Genomic DNA, 27,349 nt, shown 5'->3' on the forward strand with positions numbered 1-27,349 from the left:
TTCTGTCTACAGAAGCTCTTATTGAGAATCAACAGAAGTTTAGATTTTGATGATTTATTGAAAATAATAAAGTCACCATTATGGAGATCAGTGTTGTCTTTAATTTGGCTCTTGACCCTGTCATCACTTCCAAATATCTTCCTTTGTGTTTATCAGAAGAACATACAGGTTTGAAACAACTTGAGGGTGAGTAAATGATGCCAGTTTTTGGGTGAACTATCCCTTTAAGACCTGTCTCGAGATCAAGACCGGTCTTGACTATGAGGGACCGATTACAAACCACACCCATGTGTTCAGAAACTCCCCCCTCTCACAACACTTACAGGAAGAGACTGACTTGTTATTTCTCCTTTCAGTCACGCTGACTTTCTCTTGACAAAATCAATGAAGAACAAAGAGGAAAAACTTTCAAGAAGGATTCGATAAGTTTGTTTCTGAAAAGACAGGAGAACTTTGTAATTCTCTTGCTTATTCATTTTTGCAACCTTAATTCAGAAAGTTGAAGTAAAGCTCAGATTTCTGGAGCTCAAACAGAGAAAATGGATTCACTGTCTGAAGATGATTTCTCTTGTTCCGTGTGTCATGAAATCTTCAAGGATCCTGTTCTTTTATCTTGTAGTCACAGTTTCTGTAAAGAGTGTCTTCAACAGTTCTGGAGAACTAAGGAAGCTCAGGAGTGTCCTGTCTGCAGGAGATTGTCAAGACATGAACCGCCATGTAATCTTGTGTTAAAAAACTTGTGTGAGTCATTCCTGAAGGAGAGAAATGAGAGGCGTTCATCAGGATCTAAGGAGCTCTGCAGTTTACACAGTGAAAAACTCAAACTCTTCTGTCTGGAGGACAAACAGCCGGTGTGTGTAGTCTGCAGAGATTCACAACAACATGAAAATCACAAATTCAGACCCATCGGTGAAATGGCTTCATCATATAAAGTAAGACATATTTTAATATGAGGATAAACACTTAAAAGGAGAGTTCACCCAAAATATATATATATATATTTTATTAATTACTCATCCTCATGTCAATACTCAGAACTAGGGCTGGGCGATATGGCCAACATTTCATATCCCGATATAGCTCATTTGATATCCTGATAACGATATACATAACGATATAGCAATTTTTCTGTTAATTCAGTTTATGAATAGTCTATACAAAATTGCAATGTGGAAATGCTGTTTGAAATGATATACAAAACAAATAAAGGTAGTATGGACTACGTTTTTATTTTATTTAGAACCTTTTTTTCAAGCAAGACTGTTGGTAAAGTTAACACCTGCCTGATGTTAACCGATGACCGTTTGACCGATGGTTGACCGTATCAACGTTAACCGATCAAAGTTGTCAGTTAAAAAAAAAAAAGTGATCTCTAAATTAGGCTATTATACAGTGGACTAAACGCTACTACAGTTAGCTGTCTCATTCCACAATATTTTTGTGTGAAGTGAACAAATCCCTCACTCAATTTTTCATAACTCGCCTGTTTGTACTTAATAAACCAATAAAAACATTTGACGCGAGGTCACAGCGTTTGGGTTTGCGCGCACACAAGGTTTGCAAAAAGTAAACAGGCTAAAACACTCGAGGTTAGAGCCGGGGCAGACGACAGCGTGCATTTCGCTTAAGATGGGCTTACTTTTGGAAATATATTGCATCTACATTTCAGTGGAAACACATAAGGTGTTGATCGTCTTTCTTTATTATTGTTAGCACTACCTCGAACTAAAGCGAGGTACTCTTCGAGGAACTCTTCGGAGCTGTCATTTTCTTACATGAGCTGCGGCAATGTTTCAAATGAGCTTCTTACGCTAGACAAATGCCTTTATTTTCAATGTGATCACCTTGTAACCAAACCATTTCGAAACTAAGGAGCCATTGTCCTCAGATTACAAACAAGCTCCTCGGCGGCGCGTTTGCGGGACTCGTGTTTCGCGCTGTGGGGGATTTTAAAAAAATGACGTGAGTGGAAGGGAGGCGGCAGCGCTAGGACAGTGCGTGTGTGTGTGTGTGTGTGTGTGTGTGAGAGAGAGAGAGGGAGAGAGAGAGGGAGTGCGGCTCGCGGCTGTTATTTCAAATAGCGCAGCATATTTTAAACTAATCGTTTAACCGGTTTCAACCGGCTAATGAGGCTCGGTGGTCGATCAAGAAAATGTTTAGTTTTCGCCATCCCTACACCTGCCATTAAAATATTTCAATATATGGCTATATGGTGTGCCACACGTAAAAGCCCGTTGCAGCGTCTGTGTCTGAAGTTTGTTTTGAGCGCTTATGCCACCACTCTGGCATAGTTACTCTGAGAATTACCCTGGTCTGAACCGCGTCTACTACCGTCTTCCTCCATGTTTGTTTATGTATTGCAGCGTGCATGGTGCATCTTGACGTAAAATTCTGCCGTAAACGCCTTATCGTGGCATAAGCGATAGAGCCTAATATAAAACGATAGACATTTTCTATCGTCCAGACTATATATTTCGTCATATCGCCCAGCCCTACTCAGAACACAAATGAAGATATTTTTGATGAAATCTGAAATCTTTCCATCCATCCTTTGACAGCTACGCAATCTCATAGGTTCCTACAGAAGCTTCAACATGCTGCGTAACATGAGAATAAACAACACTGGTTCTTAAACTTTTTGAAGCATCAAAGTGGTAGTTGCGTAGACTGTCAATGGAGAGACAAAAAGCTCTCAGATTTCATCAAAAATATCTGAATTAGTGTTCAGAAGATGAACAAAAGTCTTGCGGATTTGGAACAACATGAGGGGAATTAATGACAGTTTTTTCATAATTTTTTTCTTTATGCTTGCATATGTATTACATACATTAATTTATCACAGGAACCTCTAATGTCTTATAGATTTTCTCTTTAAATCCAAGGAGGAGCTCAAAACAGCACTGAAGCCCTTACAAGAGAAACTCAAACACAATAAAAAGATTAAAGGAGAGTTTGAGAAAACAGTTCAACACATCAAGGTGAGGATTGACTCTTTTGACGTTTACAAGTTGATCTGATCTGTCTGACATAATTACATGTAATTTCTTTATTGACTGGAACACACACACACACACACAAACACACTGGGTTTTCATGTTTTATGGGGACTTGCACAGACATAATGATTTTCATAATGAACAAACCGTATCCCCTACCCCTAAACCCATTAAAGCAAACTTTCTGCATCTTTACATTTAAAAAAAAACATCACTTAATCTGATTCTTCAAAAAATGTCCCCTCAAGGACATGATATATATTATCCAATATAATATTGGATATATATTGCCATCTTTGTGAGGATATTTTGGTTTTCATCACCTGAACCACACACACACATACACACACAAAACAAACAAGCAAATATGCTCACAGAGCTGGGGCCTGTTTCACAAAAGAGGTTTAAGGAAAACGTCTCAGGTTACGATGTAACCTTGGTTCCCTGAGAACAGGGAATGAGATGCTGCGTCAGCTGACGCTACAGGGAACGCTTTCAGCGTGACAGGTGTCTGAAATCGCTATCAAATCACAATCCTACTGACTGGCAGCAGCCAGTAACGTCATCACCATGTGACCAGGAAGTATAAAAGGGCGCCATGCAAACATGACGCTATCCACTTCGTCTGAAGGGACTATTGGCAGGCAAGCCTTGAAGCATGTCAACCTGATGCAGCGTCTCGTTCCCTGTTCTCAGGGAACCGAGGTTACAGTCGTAACCTGAGACGTTCCCTTTTGAAAGTGAATTCGCGCTGCGTCAGCTGACGCTACGGGGAACGATATACCCACGCCGCCACAACTTACGTCACCTGCCTCCAGGGCGGCCGTCTGTTCATCCAGTGGCCCGCCGTCCGTGCATGGGCGTCAGCCATGGCAGTGTTTCGGCTCCAGGGGAGCATCCGACCAACCCATGCTAAGCAGATGGTTGTGAAGTACAGCTCGACCCAAGGCCCTAGAAAGGTGGAGCAGAAGACACAGAGCAAGAAGTGAAGCATTCAACACATACTACCAACCGGCCGTCCCTCCCAGGACAAGGCCAGAGGCCATCCAAAAATGGTGGCCACAATAAGCTCTGGGGGGCGGGGTTAGCAAAGCTAGTCTAACTGCGCACAAGCGAAGAGACGCCTACCCCGTCCCATGACCACTGGCAAAGTCTTAATCCATTCTGCTACACACCACTCTGCATTAATAACAGCCCCCAAACGCAGAGAAAAGGGGGTGGGCGTAGGCCGGATGACCCTGAACTGAGGGGAGGCCGGGTAGGGATATAAGCTCCTGCAGATGTACTGACTGGAGACTGGGGCAACCTGCCGGGGTACCTTGCCACCGCAAGACTCCACCGCCATCCCACCAGCAGCCTAGGCCAACCTGATGCAGCGCCCTGATGAAGGCCAGGCAACATCGATCTGATAACCCAACAACTAAGGCCCTATAAAGGGCTGGGACAGACCTTACTGCGGTTCATGCGCAAGCCTGACCTCATATACTCATCTAGATATTTCGCTAGCAGAGGTGCTAATGTTACCCAGAGGTGGCTATGGGCCTAACAGTTCGACTAGGAGAACACACATAAGTCTATATCGACGCTACATGGCTGTGGGCTTGCACGGTGGCCTCAACTGCTCATATTCACATATCCAGATGAGAAACTGCCTACCACAGACCACAGTGCTGCGCTAGCAAAACATACAGCCTGACATAAACGCAGTGTTTATCACAAACATCGTTCTAGCCACCCTACTGGGGAACTACAGGCCCAAACTTCTCGTGTTTCAAAAATTGTTTACACATCCGCAAAAAAACTCAGGGAAGCATAGAGTCCAAACATACGGGAAAGAAAGAATATTTGCCCTATAAAGGGGACTCACCCACTGTCTTCCACATGAGAGGCAACACTGCTGCCCTGGCCCTGCCGTCGATCCTCAGATCGCGACGGGCCCGGGAAACCCTCCTGCCTGGGCGCCGCCTCAGACCTCAGCGGAATACACGTTTTATAAGCCGCCGAGCGTGCCCTTGCCTCTCTGAACTTTCCCACCACCGCCTCGACGGAGGTGCCGGAAAGCTCAGAGGGTGAGACCGGAGCATCGAGGAGAAAAGCCTTCTCTTTCGCCCCGATGTCCACCAGGTTCAACCACAGATGCCTCTCCATGGCCACCATAGCCGCCATCGACCGTCCGATGGTGACTGCTGTCTGTTTGGCGGCCCGGAGAAAGAGATCCATGGTGCGGCGCAGCTTGGCCATCGCATCAAGGGGTAGGCCCTCCCCCTGATCGAGGTCCCTCAGCAGGTCGGCCTGATAAGCGTGCAGCACCGACATAGTGTGCAAAGCCACCGCCGCCTGACCCGCCGACGTGTACGCCCTGCCATTAAGACGTGAAGTTGTCTTTAGTTGGCTTCGATGGCAGGGCAGGAACTCTCAGTGTCGATGGCTGCCCTGATGCGAGATAATTGGCAAACGTCTCATCTATGGGCGGCATCGACACATACCCTGCCTCGGCCAATCCCTCAACATCAGCGAAGTTAAATCGCTGATGTCGACGAATTCGCACCGAGTAGGGCTTCTTCCATGCCCCCACGACCTGCTCGTGAAGGTCGGGGAGGAATGGAAGGCTCCCGGGAGCTGGACGGCTATGGTCGGGGAGGAACCGATCGCCCAACCGATCCGGGCAAGCAGCCCAACCGATCCGGGCAAGCAGCCCCTCCCCAAGTGCGCTGCCACAGCATTTGAAGCCTCAGTGACGCATGCCCCATGACTTCCAGCTGCTCCCCGTACACGGGGCAGGATGGCTGAGAGGATTCGGCCTCAGCCTCATTATCCTCCTCATCCACAGTTCCACTGGAAGAGCAGCGGCTGACGAAGAGGAGGAGTCTCCATCCGACTCCTCCTCCGTCAGCCTCCTCTCGCAATCTAGCTGATCGCCTGTGAGCACTTTACTCTCCAGGCGATGAGCCAGATCCATCTGGGAGCCCCAGGACCAGTGTCGCCGCTCAGCCTCAGCGTGAGCGGGACCGCTCCCAGATGCTGGAGCCTCTTCCTTTGAGAAGAGGGCCAGACGAGAGCGGAGCGTCCTCATGGGGAAACGCTCACAGTTCGCACAGGAAGCCCCCTCAAGAACCTTCCGCGCGTGCTCTTCCCCGAGCCAGAGCACACAGAGTGTATGCGTGTCCTCAGGTGTGAGAAACGTGGGACACGGGTCAACGCACTTCCTGTACGCACACTTTCTTTTCTCTGTGCACTTCATTTTGGATTTTCAAACGAGTCAGACAGTCCCTGAAGACGAAAGGATAGCGTCATGTTTGCACGGCGCCCTTTTATACTTCCTGGTCGCATGGTGATCACCTACCTCGCCGAATTAGTAACAGTCTACCAGCCGGCCAGAACTCTCCGCTCCTATGAATATACCTCTCTGGTTAAGGTTAAGTTCAAGTATAACAAGCCTGGAGGCCAGTCATTTGCCGTCCAGGGACCAAAGCTGTGGAACACACTTCCAGCACACCTACGAAGCATCACTGTGTTGAGTGTTTTTAAATTGCAATTTAAAACACATTTATTCATATAAACTTTTAACATGTAGACTCAGACTTGACTGCTATTTTATGTACAATTATATTGTTACATCCTGTTGTATATATCTGTTTTTACTGGAAAGCGCCATTTGCTCCTTTTGGTTGCTGTAAGGCGCTATATAAATAAAATTTGATTGATTGATTGATTGTTTGACGGCATTGGCTAATGCTGTCCTTCCACAATTTCATTTGGACGAATGCAGACAATGTGATTAATATTCATGAACTAAACAACACGTTAGCATCACTACATGACGATTATTCTGTTATCAAAAACCGGTTGTCTCTCAAACTCCCTCTGAACGCAATAGGATAGCGCTACAACTAACCAGAAAAACGAAGCTGAAGCAGAGCTCGTTGAAAGATTAAACTTTCGCCGTATCCGGTCAACAAATCTCAGAACACATCTTCCCTTCTTAAAAATGACTTCAGTGCCGTTCTTTTCTCAGAGAAAAGCTCAACTCCAAGTCTTCCAGAGTCGCGGTCAAAGCTGATTCGAAAGACCGCTGTTCACCAGTTTCTGTGTTTACTAGAAGCACGCAAGCGCAACTCCGCCGTTATTATGTTTAGCCCCGCCCACCGACTCTATACACGATGTGATTGGCCCGACCAGAGTTTGGCGTTTACAGCTCAGAACTGTATTGAGAGTTGCTGGACGACACTCGCGGCCTATTAGATTTGCTGCTGCTAGGGTGCGTCTAGATTTCAAGGCTAACTTGCACTGACATATCTTACATTATGTGCCACTGCATTGATTTAAGATGCACACCAGTCATGCGATTTTCCAAGGCATGTTTATAAAAGCTACTTAAATTTACTGATTTAACTAAGGCTAAATCCTGGTTTAATAAAGAGACAGAACGTCTATTACCACAGTTATAGTACATCAGAAAGTTAAAGTTGTAGTTCACTAACACACATTCCCCCACTCACTCTTCATGCTGCTCCAGAATCGGTTCTTTGAGATGATTAAAGTGAATGTGATGTGATTTCAGTCTCAAGCTGAGCTCACTGAGCGTCAGATTAAACAGCAGTTTGTGAAGCTTCATCAGTTTCTCAGAGATGAAGAAGAAGCTACGATCACTGCACTGAGGGAGGAAGAGGAGCAGAAGAAGCAGATGATGAAGGAGAAGCTGGAGGAGATGAACAAACACATCTCAGCTCTTTCACACACAATCAAAGACATGGAGGAGATGATGAAAGCCAATGACGTCTGCTTTCTGAAGGTCTGATTTCACATCATTGATTGATTGATTGATTGATTGATTGATTGATTGTGTTCTTGATGATTAATGCTATGTTTGTTCTGCAGGAGTTTCCAGTCTTAATGGAAAGGTGAGTGATCTGCTGGTGTCTCTGGTCTCTCTGGTTCTGATCCAAAGCCACTGCAGTTCTGACTCCTGAATGTTCTTCCAGAGTCCAGATCTCACAGCCGGATCCACAGATGGCTTCTGGAGCTTTGATTCATGTGCCGCGGTACTTGGGCAACCTGCCGTTCAGAGTCTGGAAGAAGATGCAGGACATCGTCCAATACAGTGAGTCTAGAGAAGATCTGAGCTCTCTCTCTCTCACTCTCTCTCACACACACACACACTGGAAATAACACATGGTTTTCACATGATGCCAAAGCATTGATTATTTCAGTTTGTAGTAAGTGAAGATCATACTAGTTTTGCTTTATTATTTATATTATCAAATATTTTTGAGACTATTTCTCCGTTCTTCATCTACTCAAGTTCAGAACAAACTCAACAGAGTAAAAGTTAAATGAAACTTGAATCTCCATTTGTAAATCTTCAGCCTGAAACACTGAAGCTCAAATATAACATTGTCAACTCTATGAATGTCATTTATCAGTTACTCGAAGAGTTTCCATTGATAAAAATGAGTGTGTAACTAAAAACACTGACAGTGATCAGAGGAAAATGTCTGATGTGTTTGATCAATAGGACGAGTGTCATAATTCCTAATAATCTGTGATTGGTTCACTCTTGATCATTATATGAAGATCAGAATAAAAGCAGCTGTTGATTGTGTCTCATCAGCTCCTGTGATTCTGGATCCAAACACTGCAAATCTAGATCTCGTCCTGTCTGTTGATCTGACCAGAGTGAGATACAGCTTGACCAGTCAACCTCTTCCTGATAATCCAGAGAGATTTGATGAGTATTTGTGTGTTCTGGGTTCAGAGGGTTTTAACTCAGGAACACACTGCTGGGATGTGGAGGTAAAAGAGAGTGAATGCTGGAGTCTTGGAGTAACCACAGCATCAAACCAGAGGAAGGGAATTGGTTTCTATAAAACTGATGTCTGGTGTGTGGAGTATGGACTAACTAAAACATTTGGTTTTTCTGTTGAACAGAAGCTTCAGTGTGTGAGAGTGTATCTGGACTATGATGGAGGAACAGTGTCATTCTCTGATCCTGTAACTAACACTCATCTACACACATTCACAACCACCTTCACTGACACACTCTTTCCATTCTTTGATTGGTTTGACTCTCTGAGGATCTTACCGGTCAATGGTCAGAGAACGTTACACCTGTAGATCTGGATCGAGCTGATTTCATCTTTTACACTCATGTTTCCAGTATTCAATTCATATCACATGAGTGTTGGTCTGTGATTGGGCCACAGCTGATCACATGACTGATGTCCAGCAGCGACACTCACACTCTCATATTGCTGTTATACAACAGATCAATAAACAAGTTTAGATTATTCATATACAAGATTATTCATAAAAATGTAAAAAAAAAAAAAATCTGTAAAATGAATGTGTTCATAAGGTCCATCCCATATTATCTGCTGAGGTAAAGTTAATATCCAATCACTCAATTTAGTCTCAATTTGTCCAGATATTTTCAGGGTTTCTTTTGAATACAGTCATGGAGAACCTGCAAATATCAGGGAATTTTAAAGTTATGGAAAAATGTATGGTTAATATGTTTTTATTCTTTACACAATAACTAAATCAAGTGCAGTGAATTTAAACACATGGTGAAGGTTACAATAAGTCATGTTATTATCATATCTGACCAATGAGAAACACTGATTGTTATTTCAATGATTCAGATGATTTTATAGAATCACATTTTTAATTATTATACCACTGAAAGAGTTAATTTAACACATGCACATTATCAATATTTGTTGTAATGAGGTTAAATGATCCTCTGTGATTTTCAGAAATGAAAGATATGTTTGTCTTGATAATTAGGTTTTAAAGCATGGTACAAAAAATGTCTTGGATCCTGAATGTTGTGTATTTTTGTTCTCTGAAATAGTTTTCTACATCGAGCTTTATAGAAGATTGTGTCAAGTAGTTTTTCTCTAATAAACAGGAAAATAACAGTGTCAGTGTCGATTAACTTCTTTAATCATGACTAAATATTTCAATTGTTTTAATTGCAACGTCAATTTCACCTGTAAAGCAGATCTACAAAAGACAATATAGGGTAACGCTTTAGATTACGGCCCGGAAAGTACTGTATAATTAAAGTGAATTTACAGCATAACTTTCTGTAATTATAGTGTAACTATAAAGTAAGTATATGGGAACAATATGTAATATTGGGGGAATTATGGGGTAACTATCAGGAAAATGTATAAATTATTTATACTGTAAGTATTTTTTAATTAAGGGGTAATTATACTGTAAGTATTTTTTAATTAAGGGGTAATTACACTGTATTCTTTAATTAAGGGGTAATTATACTGTAAGTATTTTTTAATTAATGGGTAATTATACTGTAAGTATTTTTTAATTAAGGGGTAATTATACTGTAAGTATTTTTTAATTAAGGGGTAATTATACTGTAAGTATTTTTTAATTAATGGGTAATTATACTGTAAGTATTTTTTAATTAATGGGTAATTATACTGTAAGTATTTTTTAATTAATGGGTAATTATACTGTAAGTATTTTTTTAATTAAGGGGTAATTATACTGTAAGTATTTTTTAATTAATGGGTAATTATACTGTAAGTATTTTTTAATTAAGGGGTAATTATACTGTAAGTATTTTTTAATTAAGGGGTAATTATCCGTGTAGTTATGGGGTAAGTATGGATGTGCGGGCTGTAAATTAAAGTGGCTCTTGTTCTCCTCTTGTTTCATGTAATTACAGGGTAAGTACAATAAAAACACATACTAAATCTGAAATCCCTCAGAAACCTTTATTTAAAAAAAAAAAAAAAAAACTGATTTAGAGCACATTCATTTCTCTTGCTTGGCTTCATCCTCCTCTTGTTCCTCTTCTTTTTCTTCCTTGCCACAGATGAATCTTAAGAAGGATCCCACATGTCTAGCTAGTATTCTGTAACTGTTACACTGAAAATACAGTGCGTGCAGAAATATCCTCACCGTTTACTCGTCTTTTACCCTCATGTAATCCGAGATGTATACGACTTTATTTCCTCAGATGAACACAGATAAATAAATAATCTCTGCTAATTAAAACTCATTTGGGTTTCTAAGAGTTAGGCATCAAACAGCAAATACAGCAATAACTAGAGTAATCCATACGATGCCAATGGATGAATCAATGTCTTCTGAAGTTAAGTGTTTGTAAGAAAAATAACAATAAATCGCATCCGACCAGCAGTTATCTGCGTGTGCATGCGAGGGTTGATTTTACGCTTGACGTAACTTGAAGGGTCAAGCGTGACGTGCGCGCGCTATAAAACTGGTCATGTGGATGTCTGATGATGTCGTTTTTTTTTTTTTTAATGCTCACAAGTTCAACAGTATACAAACAATAACATAATATATGATGATAGCAATTAGAAACAAACAAGAATAAAATACAAGAAATGTCCGTTCTCACGTGTGTTTCAGATGAAACGTGCATGAGAACGTCATGAAAGCTTGCCTGTTACCAGCGCGTGCATGAGACGCTTCAAGCTTTCATGACGTTCTTGTGCACGTTTCATCTGAAACACACGCGAGAACGAACGTATCTTGTATTTTATTCTTGTTTGTTTCTAATTGCTATTATTATATTATATATATTATTATGTTATATGTTATTGTTTGTATACTGTTGTGAGCATAAAAAAACGACAGCATCAGACATCCACATGACCAGAGTTTTTCGGCGCGCGCACGTCACGCTTCACCCTTCAAGTTACGTCAAGCGTGAAATCAACCCTCGCATGCACACGCAGATAACTGCTGGTCGGATGCGATATATTGTTATTTTTCTTGCAAACACTTATCCATTGGGATCGTATGGATTACTGTAGTTATTGCTGTATATGCTGTTTGATGCCTAACTCTTAGAAACCCAAATGAGTTTTAATTAGCAGAGATTATTTATTTATCTATGTTCATCTGAGGAAATAAAGTCGTTGGCTGTTACATCTCGGATTGCATGAGGGTAAAAAACGAGTAAAAGGTGAGGATATTTCTGCGAGCACTGTATTTTCAGTGTAACAGTTACAGAATACTAGCTAGACATGTGGGATCCTTCTTAAGATTCATCTGTGGCAAGGAAGAAAAAGAAGAGGAACAAGAGGAGGATGAGGCCAAGCAAGAGAAATGAATGTGCTCTAAATTTATTTTTCATTTTTTAAATAAAGGTTTCTGAGTGATATCAGATTGTATTTGTGTTTTTACTGTACTTACCCCATAACTACACGAAACAAGAGGAGAACAAGAGCCACTTTAATTTACAGCCCGCACAATCATACTTACCCCATAACTACACAAAACAAGAGAACAAGAGTCACTTTAATTTACAGCCCGCACATCCATACTTACCCCGTAATTACACGGATAATTACTCCTTAATTAAAAAATACTTACAGTATAATTACCCCTTAATTAAAAAATACTTACAGTATAATTACCCCTTAATTAAAAAATACTTACAGTATAATTACCCCTTAATTAAAAAATACTTACAGTATAATTACCCATTAATTAAAAAATACTTACAGTATAATTACCCCTTAGTTAAAAATACTTACAGTATAATTACCCCTTCATTAAAAAATACTTACAGTATAATTACCCCTTCATTAAAAAATACTTACAGTATAATTACCCCTTAATTAAAAAATACTTACAGTATAATTACCCCTTAATTAAAAAATACTTACAGTATAATTACCCCTTAATTAAAAAATACTTACAGTATAATTACCCATTAATTAAAAAATACTTACAGTATAATTACCCCTTAATTAAAAATACTTACAGTATAATTACCCCTTCATTAAAAAATACTTACAGTATAATTACCCCTTCATTAAAAAATACTTACAGCATAAATAATTTATAAATTTTCCTGATAGTTACCCCTTTATTCCCCCAATATTACATATTGTTCCCATATACTTACTTTATAGTTACACTATAATTACAGAAAGTTATGCTGTAAATTCACTTTAATTATGCAGTACTTTCCGGGCCGTAATCTAAAGCGTTACCCAATATAGTGCCATTACTGGTCCCAAATGAAGGAAAAGTAAATGAATAAATGTAACAGAAATACTTCACTTGTTTATATAAAATCAGTTCAGATTTCAGACTTTGCTGATATCTAGTGGTGAAATTGTGCAACTGACTGAAAACATGAATGTCTACATTACAAGATGACAGTCAACAATCCAGCCTCATAACTCAATAAATGGCATAATAATTGTTAAGTTAAACAAGTTAAACCAGCCTTTAAATCACCCCCCCCCCCCCCCAAAAAAAAAAAAAAAAAAAAAAAAATTAAGAAAATATTCAAGAATTACGAACATCTTAGAATTGATCTTAACCATTTATGGCACAGCGTTGCCTCTAGTCTATTTTAGTTCATTTTTTAATAAAATGAAACACCATGTATTTGTCAAACCTACCCAGGGGAGAAGAACTCAAATACCAATCAATGAAAGTGAAGAAGGTGGTCACATGACCTACAGGGGTCCATAGAGTGGTGCAGGTATGACATCACTTTGTAGGCCAAAATGCAGACGTGAGTTAGCATTTTAGCGCTTCTGGTTCCCTCATCCTGAAGTCAATGGGTTTTTTGAATGGGGTTTTGTTTAAATGGCTGAATTAAAGGGTTAGTTCACTCAAAAATGTAAATTGTGTCATTAATTCCTCTCCCTCATGTGGTTGGACACCCGTCAGACCTCTGTTCATCTTCAGACACAGATGAAGATATTAGTGTTGAAATCCGATGACTCAGATTGACAGTGTCATTTCCTCTCTCAAGACCCATAAAGGCACTAAAGACGTCGTTACAAAGCCCATCTCACTACAGCGGCTCTACAATCATTATGAAGACACGAGAAGAGTTTTTGTGTGCAAAAAAACAACAACAACTAAATAACGACTTATTAGTGATGGGTAGATTTCAAAACAAAGTTTCGAACAGTTATGAATCAGTGAATCGATTCATGATTCGGATTGCGTGTCAAACCACCAAACTGTTGAAGGCCTTTCTGAGCCATCGGATTTCAACACTAAGGTCTGACGGGTGTGGAACGACATGAGGGAGAGGAATTAATGACAGAATTTACATGTTTGGGTGAACTAGCCCTTTAAGGTCTGTGGTGAACACAAGGTCAAGACACTTTCACGTTTTATTCTACGACATAAAATACCTCAGTACTACTCCACTCGAGGCTGTCGATGAGATTAAACGTCATCACGCTGAACAGGTAGTAGCTTTTACAGCCTCGTTATGCTCATAATTGTGCTCTTATAGATAGGGATGCACCGATACCACTTTTTTGGAAAACGAGTACAAGTATTTGCATTTCAGTACTAGCCGATACCGATAACTGAGGTAGGTATTAACATCAAGTCTAAGACGACTCACTTAATGGAACCTATTTAAAAAAAAGTGAGTGGCAGTTTTTTTTTTTTTAGAAAAGTAGCTTTTCTGCCTTATCGGCAGTCAGCCTGTTTCTTTTTTCATCTATAATGTGCGACACTAAGCTAAAAAGCCTTTCACTTTCCACACTGCTACATGGGGCTGAGAGGTATTTATGGGCCATTTTAGCCAAAGTGGGGAACCTGATTTTGTTGACACCCCAGTACTTCAGAGGACTGTCTTCACGAGGGCTTGGGGCCTCTGCGAGGTATGTGTCGAGCTCAATGGCAGCACCTGCTGCCTGGGGCTGCTCCTTAGCGATTTCTTCAAATACAGTGTCCAGACTGCTGCTAGTGCTGGCCTGGGCCTTGAACAGTTTAGCAGGAGGTTCTGCAGCTTCTGCCCGACTCCCCTCTGCTTCAGCTCTGGACATCATCTGCAGCTCCTGCTTCAGGTGCAGCTTGGCCTCCGGAGCAGTGTTGTTGGAGAAGAAGCGATCTTTATACCTGAACAAAATTCATGAATGTATTAATATGTGGAAATATAGGACAGATTTTAGTTTCCCCAAAACCACGGTCACAAATGTCAGCCATTTGGCTTTCTGGAATAATTACGGAAATATATTTCATATTATATATTGCATACATTTGTATTTGTGTATTTTAGTTTCAAAAATATAATATTTCAGATGGAAATTAATCTTAAATTTAGTACTGTGTATCATTGAATACCTATAGCACACAGACTTTACCTTGGATCAAGTATGGTGGAGATGAAGTACAGTGGGTGGGGCTCGACATCACTGAAGCACTTCTTGACAGCTGCCAGTAAGGTTGCTTTCATTGTCTTGACGCCTTGGTCCTCGTCTGTTTCTCTGTTTAGAAGTCTCACTAGCACGGTCACAGCTGGGATGACATCAGAAACCAGTGCGTCATAGCTGCCCACTTTTTTAGTTAGCTCCTCAAAGGGGGCGAGGATGGCAACGGTCTTCTCCATAAGAGCCCATTGGTGAGCGGTAAGATAGTTAGGGAGTTCATGCTCAGACACATACACCCCCAGCACTCACGTTTTCTCAATGAGGGACTGGAGCATGTAATACGTGCTGTTCCAGCGCGTCTGTACGTTCTGCAGCAGTCTCTTTATTGGCTGGTTGAGCTGTCCCTGAATGTCCTTGAGGAGGGAGTCGGCTGAGGCGGAATGTTTAAAATGCCCAACAACTTTCCGTCCCACTGCTTTAGCATCAGCTATGCTCCTCTGTGCTATTAAGCCCTCGTGAACAGCCAGTTGGAGCGTGTGCGCGACACACGGCAGACTTGGGAGCCCTGCGTCATTCATGGCTTTAATCATGTTTTTGGCATTGTCACGAAGCACAACATGTACTGATGTTTTAGGTATACCCCATGTCTGGAGCATTTCCTCAAACACATGCGCTATAGCCTGGCTGGTGTGCGAGCCGCGGAATTGTTTCGCATGTAATATGGCTCGTTGCGGCGTGAAACTCTCGTCTATCCACTGGGAGGTTAGGCTATTTAGCGACACGAGGCAAACACGGCTTGTCCAAATATCCGTGGTGAATCTAAATGAAGAGGAGGCTTGCAGTAGGCTGTGGATGTGCTTTTTTACGGAGTTGTGTACTTTAGGCAGCTCCGTATCAGTCATGTAGCGGCGGCTTGGGACATCATATCTGGGCTCAAGAACATGGAGGAGATGCATGAATCCCACATTTTCTACCTCCGAAAGTGGCTGGTCACTCAATTTACTCCATGATTGCCTGTGTTATTTTCACATCACGTGGATTGTCTCTGGACATTTTCTCTCGTCTTGCAAGAGTTTGCTGCAGTGTGGGTTGTGTTGGTTTCGAAGTGTGGGTAAACTCATTGTCGTGTTGGGATTTTAGGTGCTTGATTAAAATACTTGTGTTAAATGCGCTACCTTTTGAGTCTCCTCTGGACAAATTCGCTGAGCACAATTTGCAGTCTGCCTTTGTTTTGTCATCTTCATTCACTTTGAAATAGTTCCACACGGCTGATATGTCTCGTCTCGTCTCGCCGTCTCCCCGCTCTGAGCTGGGGGCAGGCACTCGGCGCCTGTGATTAACCCCTTACGCCGCTCAAAGATAGACATTTCTCAGACCGTGGTATCGCCCCCGGTATCGGGGACTTTTAACGAGTACGAGTACTTTCGAAAATGTGGTATCGGTATCGGTGCATCCCTACTTATAAACTAGTTTAACTCGATCGTTCTGGGAAAATGTTTTGGGATTAAAACTGGAAGAGTTGTCGGAAGCTTAGTGGTGGTGATGCTGAAGTCGAGCAACTGTATTCCGTTTATAGCCTACCTTTAACTTTTTACTTCTGCATTTAGGCTTCATGATAAATTCATAAAAGTTGTGTTCATCTGTGATAATTATCTTGATTGACAAAACATGTAGGCTAAGTGTCATAAACTTGTGGTGAGCACAGATCTTATTTTTAGCGATAATCCAAAAGCCTATGGGAAAATCCTTTTGGGTTTTTCTCGAGGGAACCAGTGCGACGCTAACGGCCAGATGGCCTACAAAGGGACGTCACATCTCCACCTCTCTATTTTAGGCTTGTTCGACATACAGCGTTGGGCAGACTGATCGACGGCTGACTTGAAGCAGTGCATGCCGGTTGGAAATTTTGTCCGACTTGAGGCATTACCGGGATACAATGTGACTGTGACGTATGCCATTAAAGCACCGCGAGAGCGATTCAAGAGTAGCCGATAACTTTACATTTCTCAAGGATGTTTTACTCTGAGTTGTAAGTGTTGAGACAATGATAGCCTGAGCGTTTATTTGTATTTATTAAACTGAAAATACTTATTCCATATCTGAATCTAAGTAAAAAGCAAACTTAAAGTATAATTAATAGACATCACCGCAATACAGTTAAATAGTCTTCTAAATAAAGCAACATGCAGCATATCAGCTATGTTTCCATCACCCTGTTTCCATCACCGCATTTTGAAGTATCGCATCAGGAAGGTTAGCCTGACTTGGTCATACTCGATTCTAGTCAGAATATGAGTCTGCTGCTCCATTGGGCTGTGATTATGGGGTGTTTCAACCCAACCAGGAAAGACCTCAATTGGTCAGACCAACAACCAATCAGAGCAACAAAGCCACGTCAACAGAGCTCAACTGCACTGTGTTGCCAAGTCCGCGTTTTTTTTCCGCAGTTGTTTTCTATGTCCGCGGGTTGAAGCAACTATTATGTGATATATAGACCCATGGGTGCGAATTTTAGCAGGCAGCCATGCCAAAATAACACACATTTTACCCCCCAAAACATTTTTTTTCCGGAGAACCCCCCGAGAAGCTATTGTTTAGGGCTAGTAGTTGCCGGGTTTTGTTGTAAAAACTTGGCAACCCTGTCTGCACATGTGCTGGAATAAACTATCTTTGCCGGTGTTGTAAAAAAATAAAATAATTTAATGATACACAGAGTCCTTACCCAACATGATCATCATTTCTGAGAGAAATAGTGAAGGTGATGCAGACACAAACAAGCTCTCCATTTAGGATTCGAAAAAAATATAACCCAAGCGCCTTTGATGACGTGATGATTACGTTACTGTTGATCATCTGTCCGTCATCTTCTAAAGCCCGCCCTGATGATTTCATTGGTCCGAACAGTTTCTGTTTCTGTTCGGAGATAATTACTCCTCTATGGAGCGAGGCCAGACCGAACTGCCCGACCTAAAAAAATTGTGGGCGGGGCTAAGTTCGGCTGGCATCCAGGCTACTGGAAGATGTGATGGGCCAAAAAAAATTCGCAAAAAAAGCTTTTACACTCACTTGAGGTTGTTTTTGACGAAAATAGTTAATGCGAATAATGGGAGATGAGAACACACTTCCCGAATAGAGACGTTATGTCGTTTCAAACCTGTAAGACCACAAGGAACACAAATTGGTATATTTTCGATTAAATCTGAGAGCTTTCTATAGACAGCATTTTCATAACAAGATGTAGAATGGTAGTAAAGACATTGAAATAGTCCATGTGACCACAGTGGTTCAACCTTAATGTTATGAAGTCACAAGAATAATCTTTGTGCACTAAATAAATAAATAATGACTAAAACAACTATTCAACTATTTCTTCTCTTCCCTGTCTGAAGCTGAACATCAGACAAATAAGGCTGTTTGGAGCACTGTTGTCTGACCATTGATGTGATATTCTTGTTGTAAGTTAGTTATTGATTATAAACTTTCTCTTTTTTTGTTGTTGATTTTATTTAAAATGTTTTATTTGCAAATTCATTGTGAATGTATATATATATATATATATATATATATATATATATATATATATATATATATATATATATATATATATATATATATATATATATATATATATATATATAATTTTTTTGTTTTTTGTTGTTGTTTTTTTTACATTAACCCGAAGACCCATCCTCATGATCAGCAACTCCACCAGAATTTACCAGAAAAGACTGACTTTTTATTTGTCCTTTGTCACACTGAGTGTGGCCTTTCCCAAAAACCACCCCTGTGGTTTTGGCCACTTGAGAGCGTGTATGCGAGAGGAAGTGACCTAGATTGCAAGCAACCATTGAAACCATGATAAGTGTTAAAGTCTCTCTCTCTCTCTCTCTCTCTCTCTCTCTCTCTCTCTCTCTCTCTCTCTCTCTCTCTCTCTATATATATATATATATATATATATATATATATATATATATATATATATATATATATATATATATATATTAAAAGTCAAAGTGTTTATTGTCATGTGCACAGTGAGGAAAACATATATATATAAAAAGTTTTTACTGAACATGCCTCGTCAGAATTCCAATTCTCTTTGTTTACTCTTTAATAGAAGTCAGGTTACGTAGCCTACTACATTTAAACAACATTTTATTAAATTCATTTATTCATATTTATATACTTTAGATTTAGCTCACACAAGTGGCAAAACATTTAAACACAGGTTATAGCCTTAAATCACAAACATTTTAAATTAGAAACTTACAATAGGCTATTCAAAAACAGCCGACTCTAGTCTTTACTTTCGTTTTTACACCCTTTTAAAAGAAATCCTGCAGGTCAAAAAGAACTTTGCGTTTCACCTCCAAGAAAGTACGAGTGCTCTCCATTATGGCACATTTTTTTTAACCTGCCAGGTAAAGTGTCGTTTTGTTGCTTTACTTGAGAAAAAAAAAGCCATGTGTTGACTTTGAAACAAGAGTATATTTTAAATGAGATGCATCCGTGGTGAAATTACTAGATTTTCGCGTCAGTACATGTTTATTTTAATGCGAACAATGTTCTATCACTTTAATGCAGCAACGCAGCGCAGCAAAAAATAGACTCGGTACGAAAACGATCCGTGCACTGCTGCAGACGCAACGCTCCTGGAACAGACTGACGGACAGCACCCGCGTGCAGTTTGAAAGCTGTCATCCGTTAACATGGGTACGGAAAAAAATACGCACCGCACACGCACTGCAGACGGAGTATGTGTGAAACGGGCGTTAGGTCTCATATCCGCGGCTATAAATGGACCACTCGCCGCGGTGATGTCTTTTGCCATTTGAATAAGTTGGAAATGTCTGTCTAAATGCTGCGGGGATAGTTTGTGGCTGTTTCTCCTTTTTATCGTCTTGTTGTCGGCGTAAAGACAACAAGATCGTCTTGTTGTCGGCTTTGATTGACATGACATGAATTATTCCCGCTGCTGTACCATCAGCAAATGCGACATACCGTTGTTTTTTAATCCACTCTTGCCAACACCATCATAGCTTACCAAGAATCCAAAGTTCACCCAAACACCAGACCTGTTGGTTATTGGAGGATCTTCTATTTCTGGTTTGTTAAACGCAATTGCCATTTTGCCACGAGCATTCAGCGCGTAGCCTACTGAGTAAGCGAGCACCTGACTGAGCAGCCTAAAACATATTTGGTGTTTTTTTTTCGTTTTTTTTCACTTCGGCGGTGTCAGGGGCATTGCCTGTTATGTCGTTTTGGTTATTGGGCTACCTTGTTGAACGCATATTATTATATTTCACACACTTTTTTATTTTCCAAATCTAATTAATTAGTCCAACAACGGTTCAATACGAATACGCGTATCGTTACACCCCTAATATATATATATATATATATATATATATATATATATATATACTGGTAATAGTATTGAATAATGATGCAACATGATGTAATGAATGAGTTTTGTACTATGCACTAAACATGCATTGTGGCATGAAGCTGTTTTTGTTTATTATCACCATTGTTGAGATTTATACGCTAAAGAGTACAACTTTTTTCCGTTGGACACTTGTCACACACTGTGATGTAGTAGAGATGGTAGGACAAAGTGCATTAGTAAACAAAAACACTCATCATAAGTGATTTAACTTCAGATAACAATAGTAAATCAGGCAACTTATCATCAGTAACAAGCTATCAACATCATCTTAATCTTTGTTCCATTTGTCATAACAAATGTGTCTTAACACAGTGTCATGACAAAACAATTCTAACATTCTAGCCACTAAAAGAAGTTAAAACTAAACTTAATTTTTCAGCAACATTAATATTACCTTTTAATTCTCAGCAAGAGCATTTGTACGTGTGACAGAAATAAAGTTAAACTGGTTTGTGTAAGGGTGCCCATTCTTGCTCCTGGAGAGCCAACATCCTGCAGAGTTTAGCGCAAAACCCAGCTCCAAAACATTTCCCCTTTAAGTTTTTACAAAACAAAAAACCCTTAGTTAAATGAACTGCGCAGAGCTTGAGTCTCTGGTATTGGAAAAGGAAGTACAGATGTTACTGCGAAAAGAGCCTATAGAGAGGGTCCCTCCCCACAGCAGAGAGTCAGGGTTTTACAGCCTGTACTTCATAGTTCCAAAGAAGGATGGAGGACTACAGCCCATTCTAGATTCTTTAAGACTCCAGGGCATCTGCAGATCTGCTGAATTATATAGACGATTGGCTTATCCTAGCACAGTCGGAACAGATGGCTGTTCAGCATCGAGATGCTGTCCTCGTCCATATGAGAAAGTTGGGGTTAAGGCTAAACGAGAAGAAAAGTGTGTTGTCACCCCTTCAGGTCACCACTGTTCTGGGTGTAGTGTGGGATTCAAAAACCATGAGGGCTCGTCTATTGCCCACCAGGGTCGATTCGATCCACACGGCCATAAACAAAGTGAAGCTAGGCCAGTCGCTCCCTGTAAAGCAGTTCCAGAAACTGCTGGGTTTAATGGCAGCAGCGTCCAACGTGATACCTTTTGGCCTGCTGTACATGAGACCCTTAAAGTGGTGGCTCAAAACCAAGGGTTTTTCCCCAAAGGGGAATCCCTTTCGCACGATTAAGGTCATGCAGCGATGCCTTCGTGCCTTGGTGGTGTGGAAGGACTGTTGGTTCCTGTCCCAAGGTCCGGTTTTGGGGGCTCCTTGTCGTTGCGTAACGCTAACGAGGGATGCTTCCCTCACCTGTTGGGGGGGCGACCATGAGTGGTCGCTTGGCCCAGGGTCTGTGGAGCGGTCACCAGCTCTCCTGGCATATAAACAAGTTGGAACTGATGGCTGTGTTCCTGGCACTTAGGAGCTTTCTTCCAGACCTCAGGAACCGCCATGTGTTGGTCCATATGGACAACATGATGGTGGTGTCCTATATAAATTGCCTGTGGGGGGGGGGGGGGGGGGGGGGGGGTTACGCTCACTCCAGTTGTGGAAATTGGTACACCAGGTCCTGATATGGGCCCAGGGGAAGTTATTGTCAATTCGTGCAATATACATTCTGGGGCATCTAAACAAGGTGGCAGACTTCCTGTCGAGGCAGGGGGCTCTGCCAGGGGAATGGAGACTCCACGCAGAGGTGGTGGGTCTCCTCTGGGATCGCTTCGGGCAAGCTCAGGTGGATCTGTTCGCATCTCAAGAGATGTCGCACTGTCCATTGTTTTATTTCCTCATGCATACAGCTCTCCTGGGGCTGGATGCCATGGTGCAGAGGCTGCCTCTGTATGCCTTTTCCCCTCTGGCGTTGATTCCAGGAGTTCTAGAGAGAGTTCGCCAGGACGGGGTCAGGTTGTTGTTGATAGCCCTGTTCTGGCTGGGCTGAGTGTAGATGTCCGATATTGTGTCTCTCCTGGAGGGTCCTCCTTGGGAAATTCTGGTCAGGGAGGACCTTCTGTCTCAGGCGTCGGGGTCAATCCTGCACCCGCGCCCAGAGTTGTGGAAGCTGTGGGCCTGGGCCCTGAGGGGGTTCAGTTCATAGGCTCGGGTCTCTCTACTGAGGTAGTTGAGACCATGTTACATTCTAGAGCTCCTTCTATGAGGCGGCTTTATGCCCTTAAGTGGAGAGTCTTTGTTTCATGGTGTACAAACCATTTGTTGACTCCGCTTAATTGTCAAGTCAATTCAGTGCTTGAATTTCTCTTCAGGGTAATCCCGGTCCACTCTAAAAGTGTATGTGGCGGCTATATCAGCTTACCATGTTCATTTGGATGATGGGTAGACACCCATGGGTAACTCGCTTCCTCCGTGGTACTTTGAGGTTGAGACCTGCGGCATGTTCAAGGGTACCGACTGGGGCTTGGCCATAGTCCTAGAAGGCCTAGCGTTGGCTCCTTTTGAACCGATCGAAGAGGTGCCAGAGAAATTTCTTACACTAAAAACACTTTTTCTTTTGGCTATTTCCTCGTTAAAGAGAGTAGGGGATCTACAAGCATTGTCAGTTGCTCCCTCTTGCTTAGAAATCTCACCTGGTATGGTGAAGGCGTTCCTGTTCCCGAGGGAAGGTTACGTCCCTAAGGTCCCCACTAATGTGGGGGGTCCGATAGTGCTTCAGGCCTTTTCCCCACCTCCATTTCAAAATCTAGACCAGGAGAAACTAAATTTACTCTGTCCAGTATGATCGCTAGATGCTTATGTCCACAGAGCTACCCTGTGGCGCAAGTCTGATCAACTATTCGTCTGTTTCGGCTCCCCGAGTAAAGGGAAGCCTGCCTCTAAGCAGACTCTGAGTAAAGGGATAGTTGAGGCTATTTCATTAGCATATGAGTCGGCCGGACATCCTTCACCTTTAAAAGTCTGAGCCCATTCTACTAGGAGTATGGCGGCCTCTAAGGGTGCTTTCACACCTGCCTCATTTAGTTCGGTTGAATCGTACTAGAGTTCGTTTCCCTCTTTGGTGCGGTTCGTTTGGTCAGGTCTGAAAGCAGCAATCGCACTCGGGTGCGCACCAAAAGCGGACCAAACAAGCGTACCAAGACCTCCTTGAAGAGGTGGTCTCGGTACGCTTTCAAACAAACTCTGGAGCGGTTTGTTTGTGGTGAGAACGTTATCCGACCTCGAACAGAACCAACTGCAAAAGTACTGATCATTTTTGGACTAAACCAGCTGCCGTAGTTAGCTGCGCTGACATTGTGTGCATGACATTATTACCTGATAGATCGTTGGAAATATTTTCGGGAAGATGAGCATGTCAGTTAAGAATAATTAATGCACGCCTCCGCTTTAAGTGACGAGTGATGCGCGCTCGCCGTCTGAGTGCATTAGAATGTTGTTTTCACGTCGCATCCGCGCTTCATTATAGAAATGTATTGTTTGCATACTGTGGTAAATAAACACAGTGTAGTAGATTATGGCCAGGGACAAAACTGGCCCGCGCAGTCGTCTCTCCATAGTGTTATTATTATAGTTTGCTGGCTTTGCCTCTTCTGTTGGAATTTTTCCACATGTAAATTCTGACCAATCGAAAAGTAGTTTAGGAAATACGGCATGGCCAATGAGTGATGTTGTCACGTGCCTGCGTTTTGGTTCGTTTCAACTGGTTCGGACCAAAGCAATCAGTGTGGTGTGAAAAGGATCCAAAAAAGCTGAAAAATGCAACAATGTATAAATGTTTGCCCTTGGTTCGGACCAAATGAACCGAACTAGAGATGTGAAAGCACCCTAAGGCTCTTCTGTCAGGGGTCTCCCTCCAGGAAGTATGTGATGCGGCAGGGTGGTCCTCCCCACACACATTTGTGAAGTTTTATAATCTGCACATGGCTTCTACTCTGGGTTCTCGGGTGCTTGTACAATAATGTGCGCAGTGATTTCACATATACAGGCATTTGAGAGTTATGGTAGCGTGGGTATTTCCCGCAGCGTTCCGACGCAGTGCGAGTTCCCTCGATAAGGGAACGTCTCAGGTTACATATGTAACCATGGTTCCCTGAGAGGGAACGAGACACTGCGTTGCTTTGCCATACTTCCGGCACACCTGTGACAGACTTGTTCAACCTATCAGAAGCTGACAATGTTTGGTTTAGAAGTGCTATATATAGTTTCCTGGTCAATGACGCCATTCGCCCGTGACGTTCGTGCATGCCATTGGACTGATTTCACGAGTGCTTCATGACGCAATCACGCAGGGGCGTTCCCGCAGCGTTCCGACGCAGTGTCTCATTCCCCCTAAGACGTTTTATATAAATTAACAAAATATATAAGTATTAAGTGTAAAAAAGTGTCACATCAGGTAATGAAAATTTTCAAACACACTTGCGGTTTTCATGTGCACTTGAACACTTGGGCCAAATACAGGAAATATGTGCTGAAGTGCAAATACCACAATTGTGGGTATTACTTCCTTGATGAAAGCAAAAAAAAAAAAACATATATATATATATGCAGTGATCAATGAAGAGCAAAGGTAAATCCTTTCAAGAGGGATTTCTGAGAAGTTTGTTCAGAACAGACTGCAGAACTTTGAGCTTCTCTTATTCATTTTTCTTTCCATTATTCAGAAAGTGTGAAGATTAGATTGCAGAATATCAAATAATTAAAATGGCTTCACAAGCTGAGTATGATTTCCATTGTCCAGTGTGTTGTGAAATCTTCAAGGATCCTGTTGTTTTATCATGTAGTCACAGTTTCTGTAAAGAGTGTCTTCAACAGTTCTGGAGAACGATGGAAACTCAGGAGTGTCCTGTCTGCAGGATATCGTCAAGACATGAACCTTCAATTAATCTTGAGTTAAAAAACTTGTGCAAGTTGTTCCTGAAGAAGATTCATTCATCTGAGGAGCTCTGCAGTTTACACGGAGAGAAACTGGAATTCTTCTGTCTGGAGGACAAACAGCCGGTGTGTCTGGTGTGCTTTACTTCACAGACACACATCACTCACAAATTAAGGTCCATCGATGAAGTGGCTTCATCATATAAGGTAAAACAGATTTACATGTGAGCGTATGTATTACATGATCCTATTACAGAAATCTGTGGTGTCTTATAGATTTCCTCTTTAAATTCCAGGAGGAGCTCAAAACAGCACTAAAGTCTTTACAAGAGAAACACAAACACAAAGAAGGAGAGTTTGAGAAAACAGTTCAACACATCAAGGTGAGGATTGATCATGATGACATATGTACAGAATTACATGAAATATTTGATTACAACTGCTTAACTGATATGTTGGATATAATTTCTTGTTTCTTTACTTACTGTAAAACACTCTCTCTCTCTCTCTCTCTCTCTCTCTCTCTCTCTCTCTCTCTCTCTCTCTCTCTCTCTCTCTCTCTCACACACACACACACACACACACACACACACACACACACAACAACCGGTTAATGTGAGACCCTGTTTACACCTGGTTTTACAGTTTTTCGTAGTCGCTTTGCTGCATACAAATAGCAAAACACCATGGATAACCTGCAAAAGCCACTCTCTTGCTCAAAATCCTTAGATCATCTCTCAAAAGTAAATAACTGTGTCAATGAACATGTCAGCGCCATCAAAATGACAAGTCCTTGTGTCATTGTGTATGGATAAGACAGTCAAATTGTTTAGTCATGGTGTCAATATAACTGTTTACTCTGGAGGGATGTTCTGATGGAAACTACGGCTAAAGTTTTGATGACAGTTATTGTCAATTGTAAGTTACATCTTAGTGTTTGTGTGAGTGTAATTGCAAGAGAATGGAAAAGATTCAAATTTACACTCTTACTGTTTGTAATGTATTTTATTGACAGAACATGTCATTGAGATACAAAAATGAAAAGACAGCACTGAATAGCACACAAAATAAAAACCTAAAAAAAGAAATGTGAACATAGGAAAAACCGTACATGCGGTGCTGTAGAAATTTATATATATATAATATATCTGCTAGTTGATGTTTCATGAGAAGCACCTTCGTTAGAGAAAGTCAATATTCCCCTGGGAGCAATTTACCAATTCAGGGCAGATTTAGAAAAAAGTCTAATGGAAACATAGGAAGTATAGAAATATGCTTGACATATTATGATAACTTGTTCAACCATTTTGCATGTAAAGACTATGAGCTTGTGCCTAAATGTTGTGGGGCTGAGACTATTCAACAGAGACCCAATATAATACATTTTGATCAACATGACATAAGCAACTGATAATGTAGGAAACAACAGAGAATTGTCCATAATCATTGGCATGGATGTACCAAAGCATTTGCAACTTGTTCAAAGAAATGAGAAACTGCTTTTTTGATGTGCACAAGTGACACAATGATGTGAGAACTGAACAGGTAGTTTTGAGAATTTCAATTCTGATCTGAGAAATGCACCAAAGCGACTGAGAAAAACTGTAAGATTGTCTGTTTTTGGTTGATTGAGTAACAAGTGGATGAGGGAGACCCATTTCTGTCACCTGGTGTTTTAATTTGTCTCTTTTGTCTACTTTTGTCTGTTTTCCTGATTTCTTTGAGGTGAGATCTATAAATGGATATATTTTGTGTTCTGTTTATCTAATATTGCGAAATAAGATTGCGTATGAACATGTTTTCGACTACCTCTGAAAGTGGTTGAAAGTGGACAAGCTCAAAACATTTCAGACCCAGTTTACACCGGTGTTTAGAGCTGTCTACTTGTGATCCGATCAAAAACACATCTCAATACCAGATGTAAACAGGGCCTGAGCTGCTTTACCTGAGGGAATTTTTTTAAATTTAAGC

General features: G+C 41.3%; 2 protein-coding genes across 2 annotated transcripts in view; both read left to right on the top strand.

Annotated features, from left to right (window-relative positions):
• The first annotated feature begins 318 nt into the window (after positions 1-318).
• On the top strand, positions 319-9,300 carry LOC137091568 (zinc-binding protein A33-like). Its single transcript, XM_067456119.1, has 6 exons — positions 319-932; positions 2,883-2,978; positions 7,558-7,788; positions 7,875-7,897; positions 7,979-8,097; positions 8,608-9,300. Exons 1-6 carry the CDS (start codon positions 540-542, stop codon positions 9,108-9,110), a joined length of 1,365 nt encoding a protein of 454 aa, XP_067312220.1. The 5' UTR covers positions 319-539; the 3' UTR covers positions 9,111-9,300.
• Positions 9,301-25,207: 15,907 nt separating this feature from the next.
• LOC137091578 (nuclear factor 7, ovary-like) overlaps positions 25,208-27,349 on the top strand; it is a 6,299-nt gene continuing 4,157 nt past the window's right edge. The window contains exons 1-2 of the mRNA XM_067456148.1: positions 25,208-25,585; positions 25,675-25,761. Coding sequence (XP_067312249.1) covers positions 25,208-25,585; positions 25,675-25,761 — 465 coding nt within the window. The remainder of the gene's footprint in view (positions 25,586-25,674; positions 25,762-27,349) is intronic.

The sequence above is a fragment of the Pseudorasbora parva genome, chromosome 2 (genome assembly GCF_024679245.1).
Source record: "Pseudorasbora parva isolate DD20220531a chromosome 2, ASM2467924v1, whole genome shotgun sequence".
Classification (NCBI taxonomy): domain Eukaryota; kingdom Metazoa; phylum Chordata; class Actinopteri; order Cypriniformes; family Gobionidae; genus Pseudorasbora; species Pseudorasbora parva.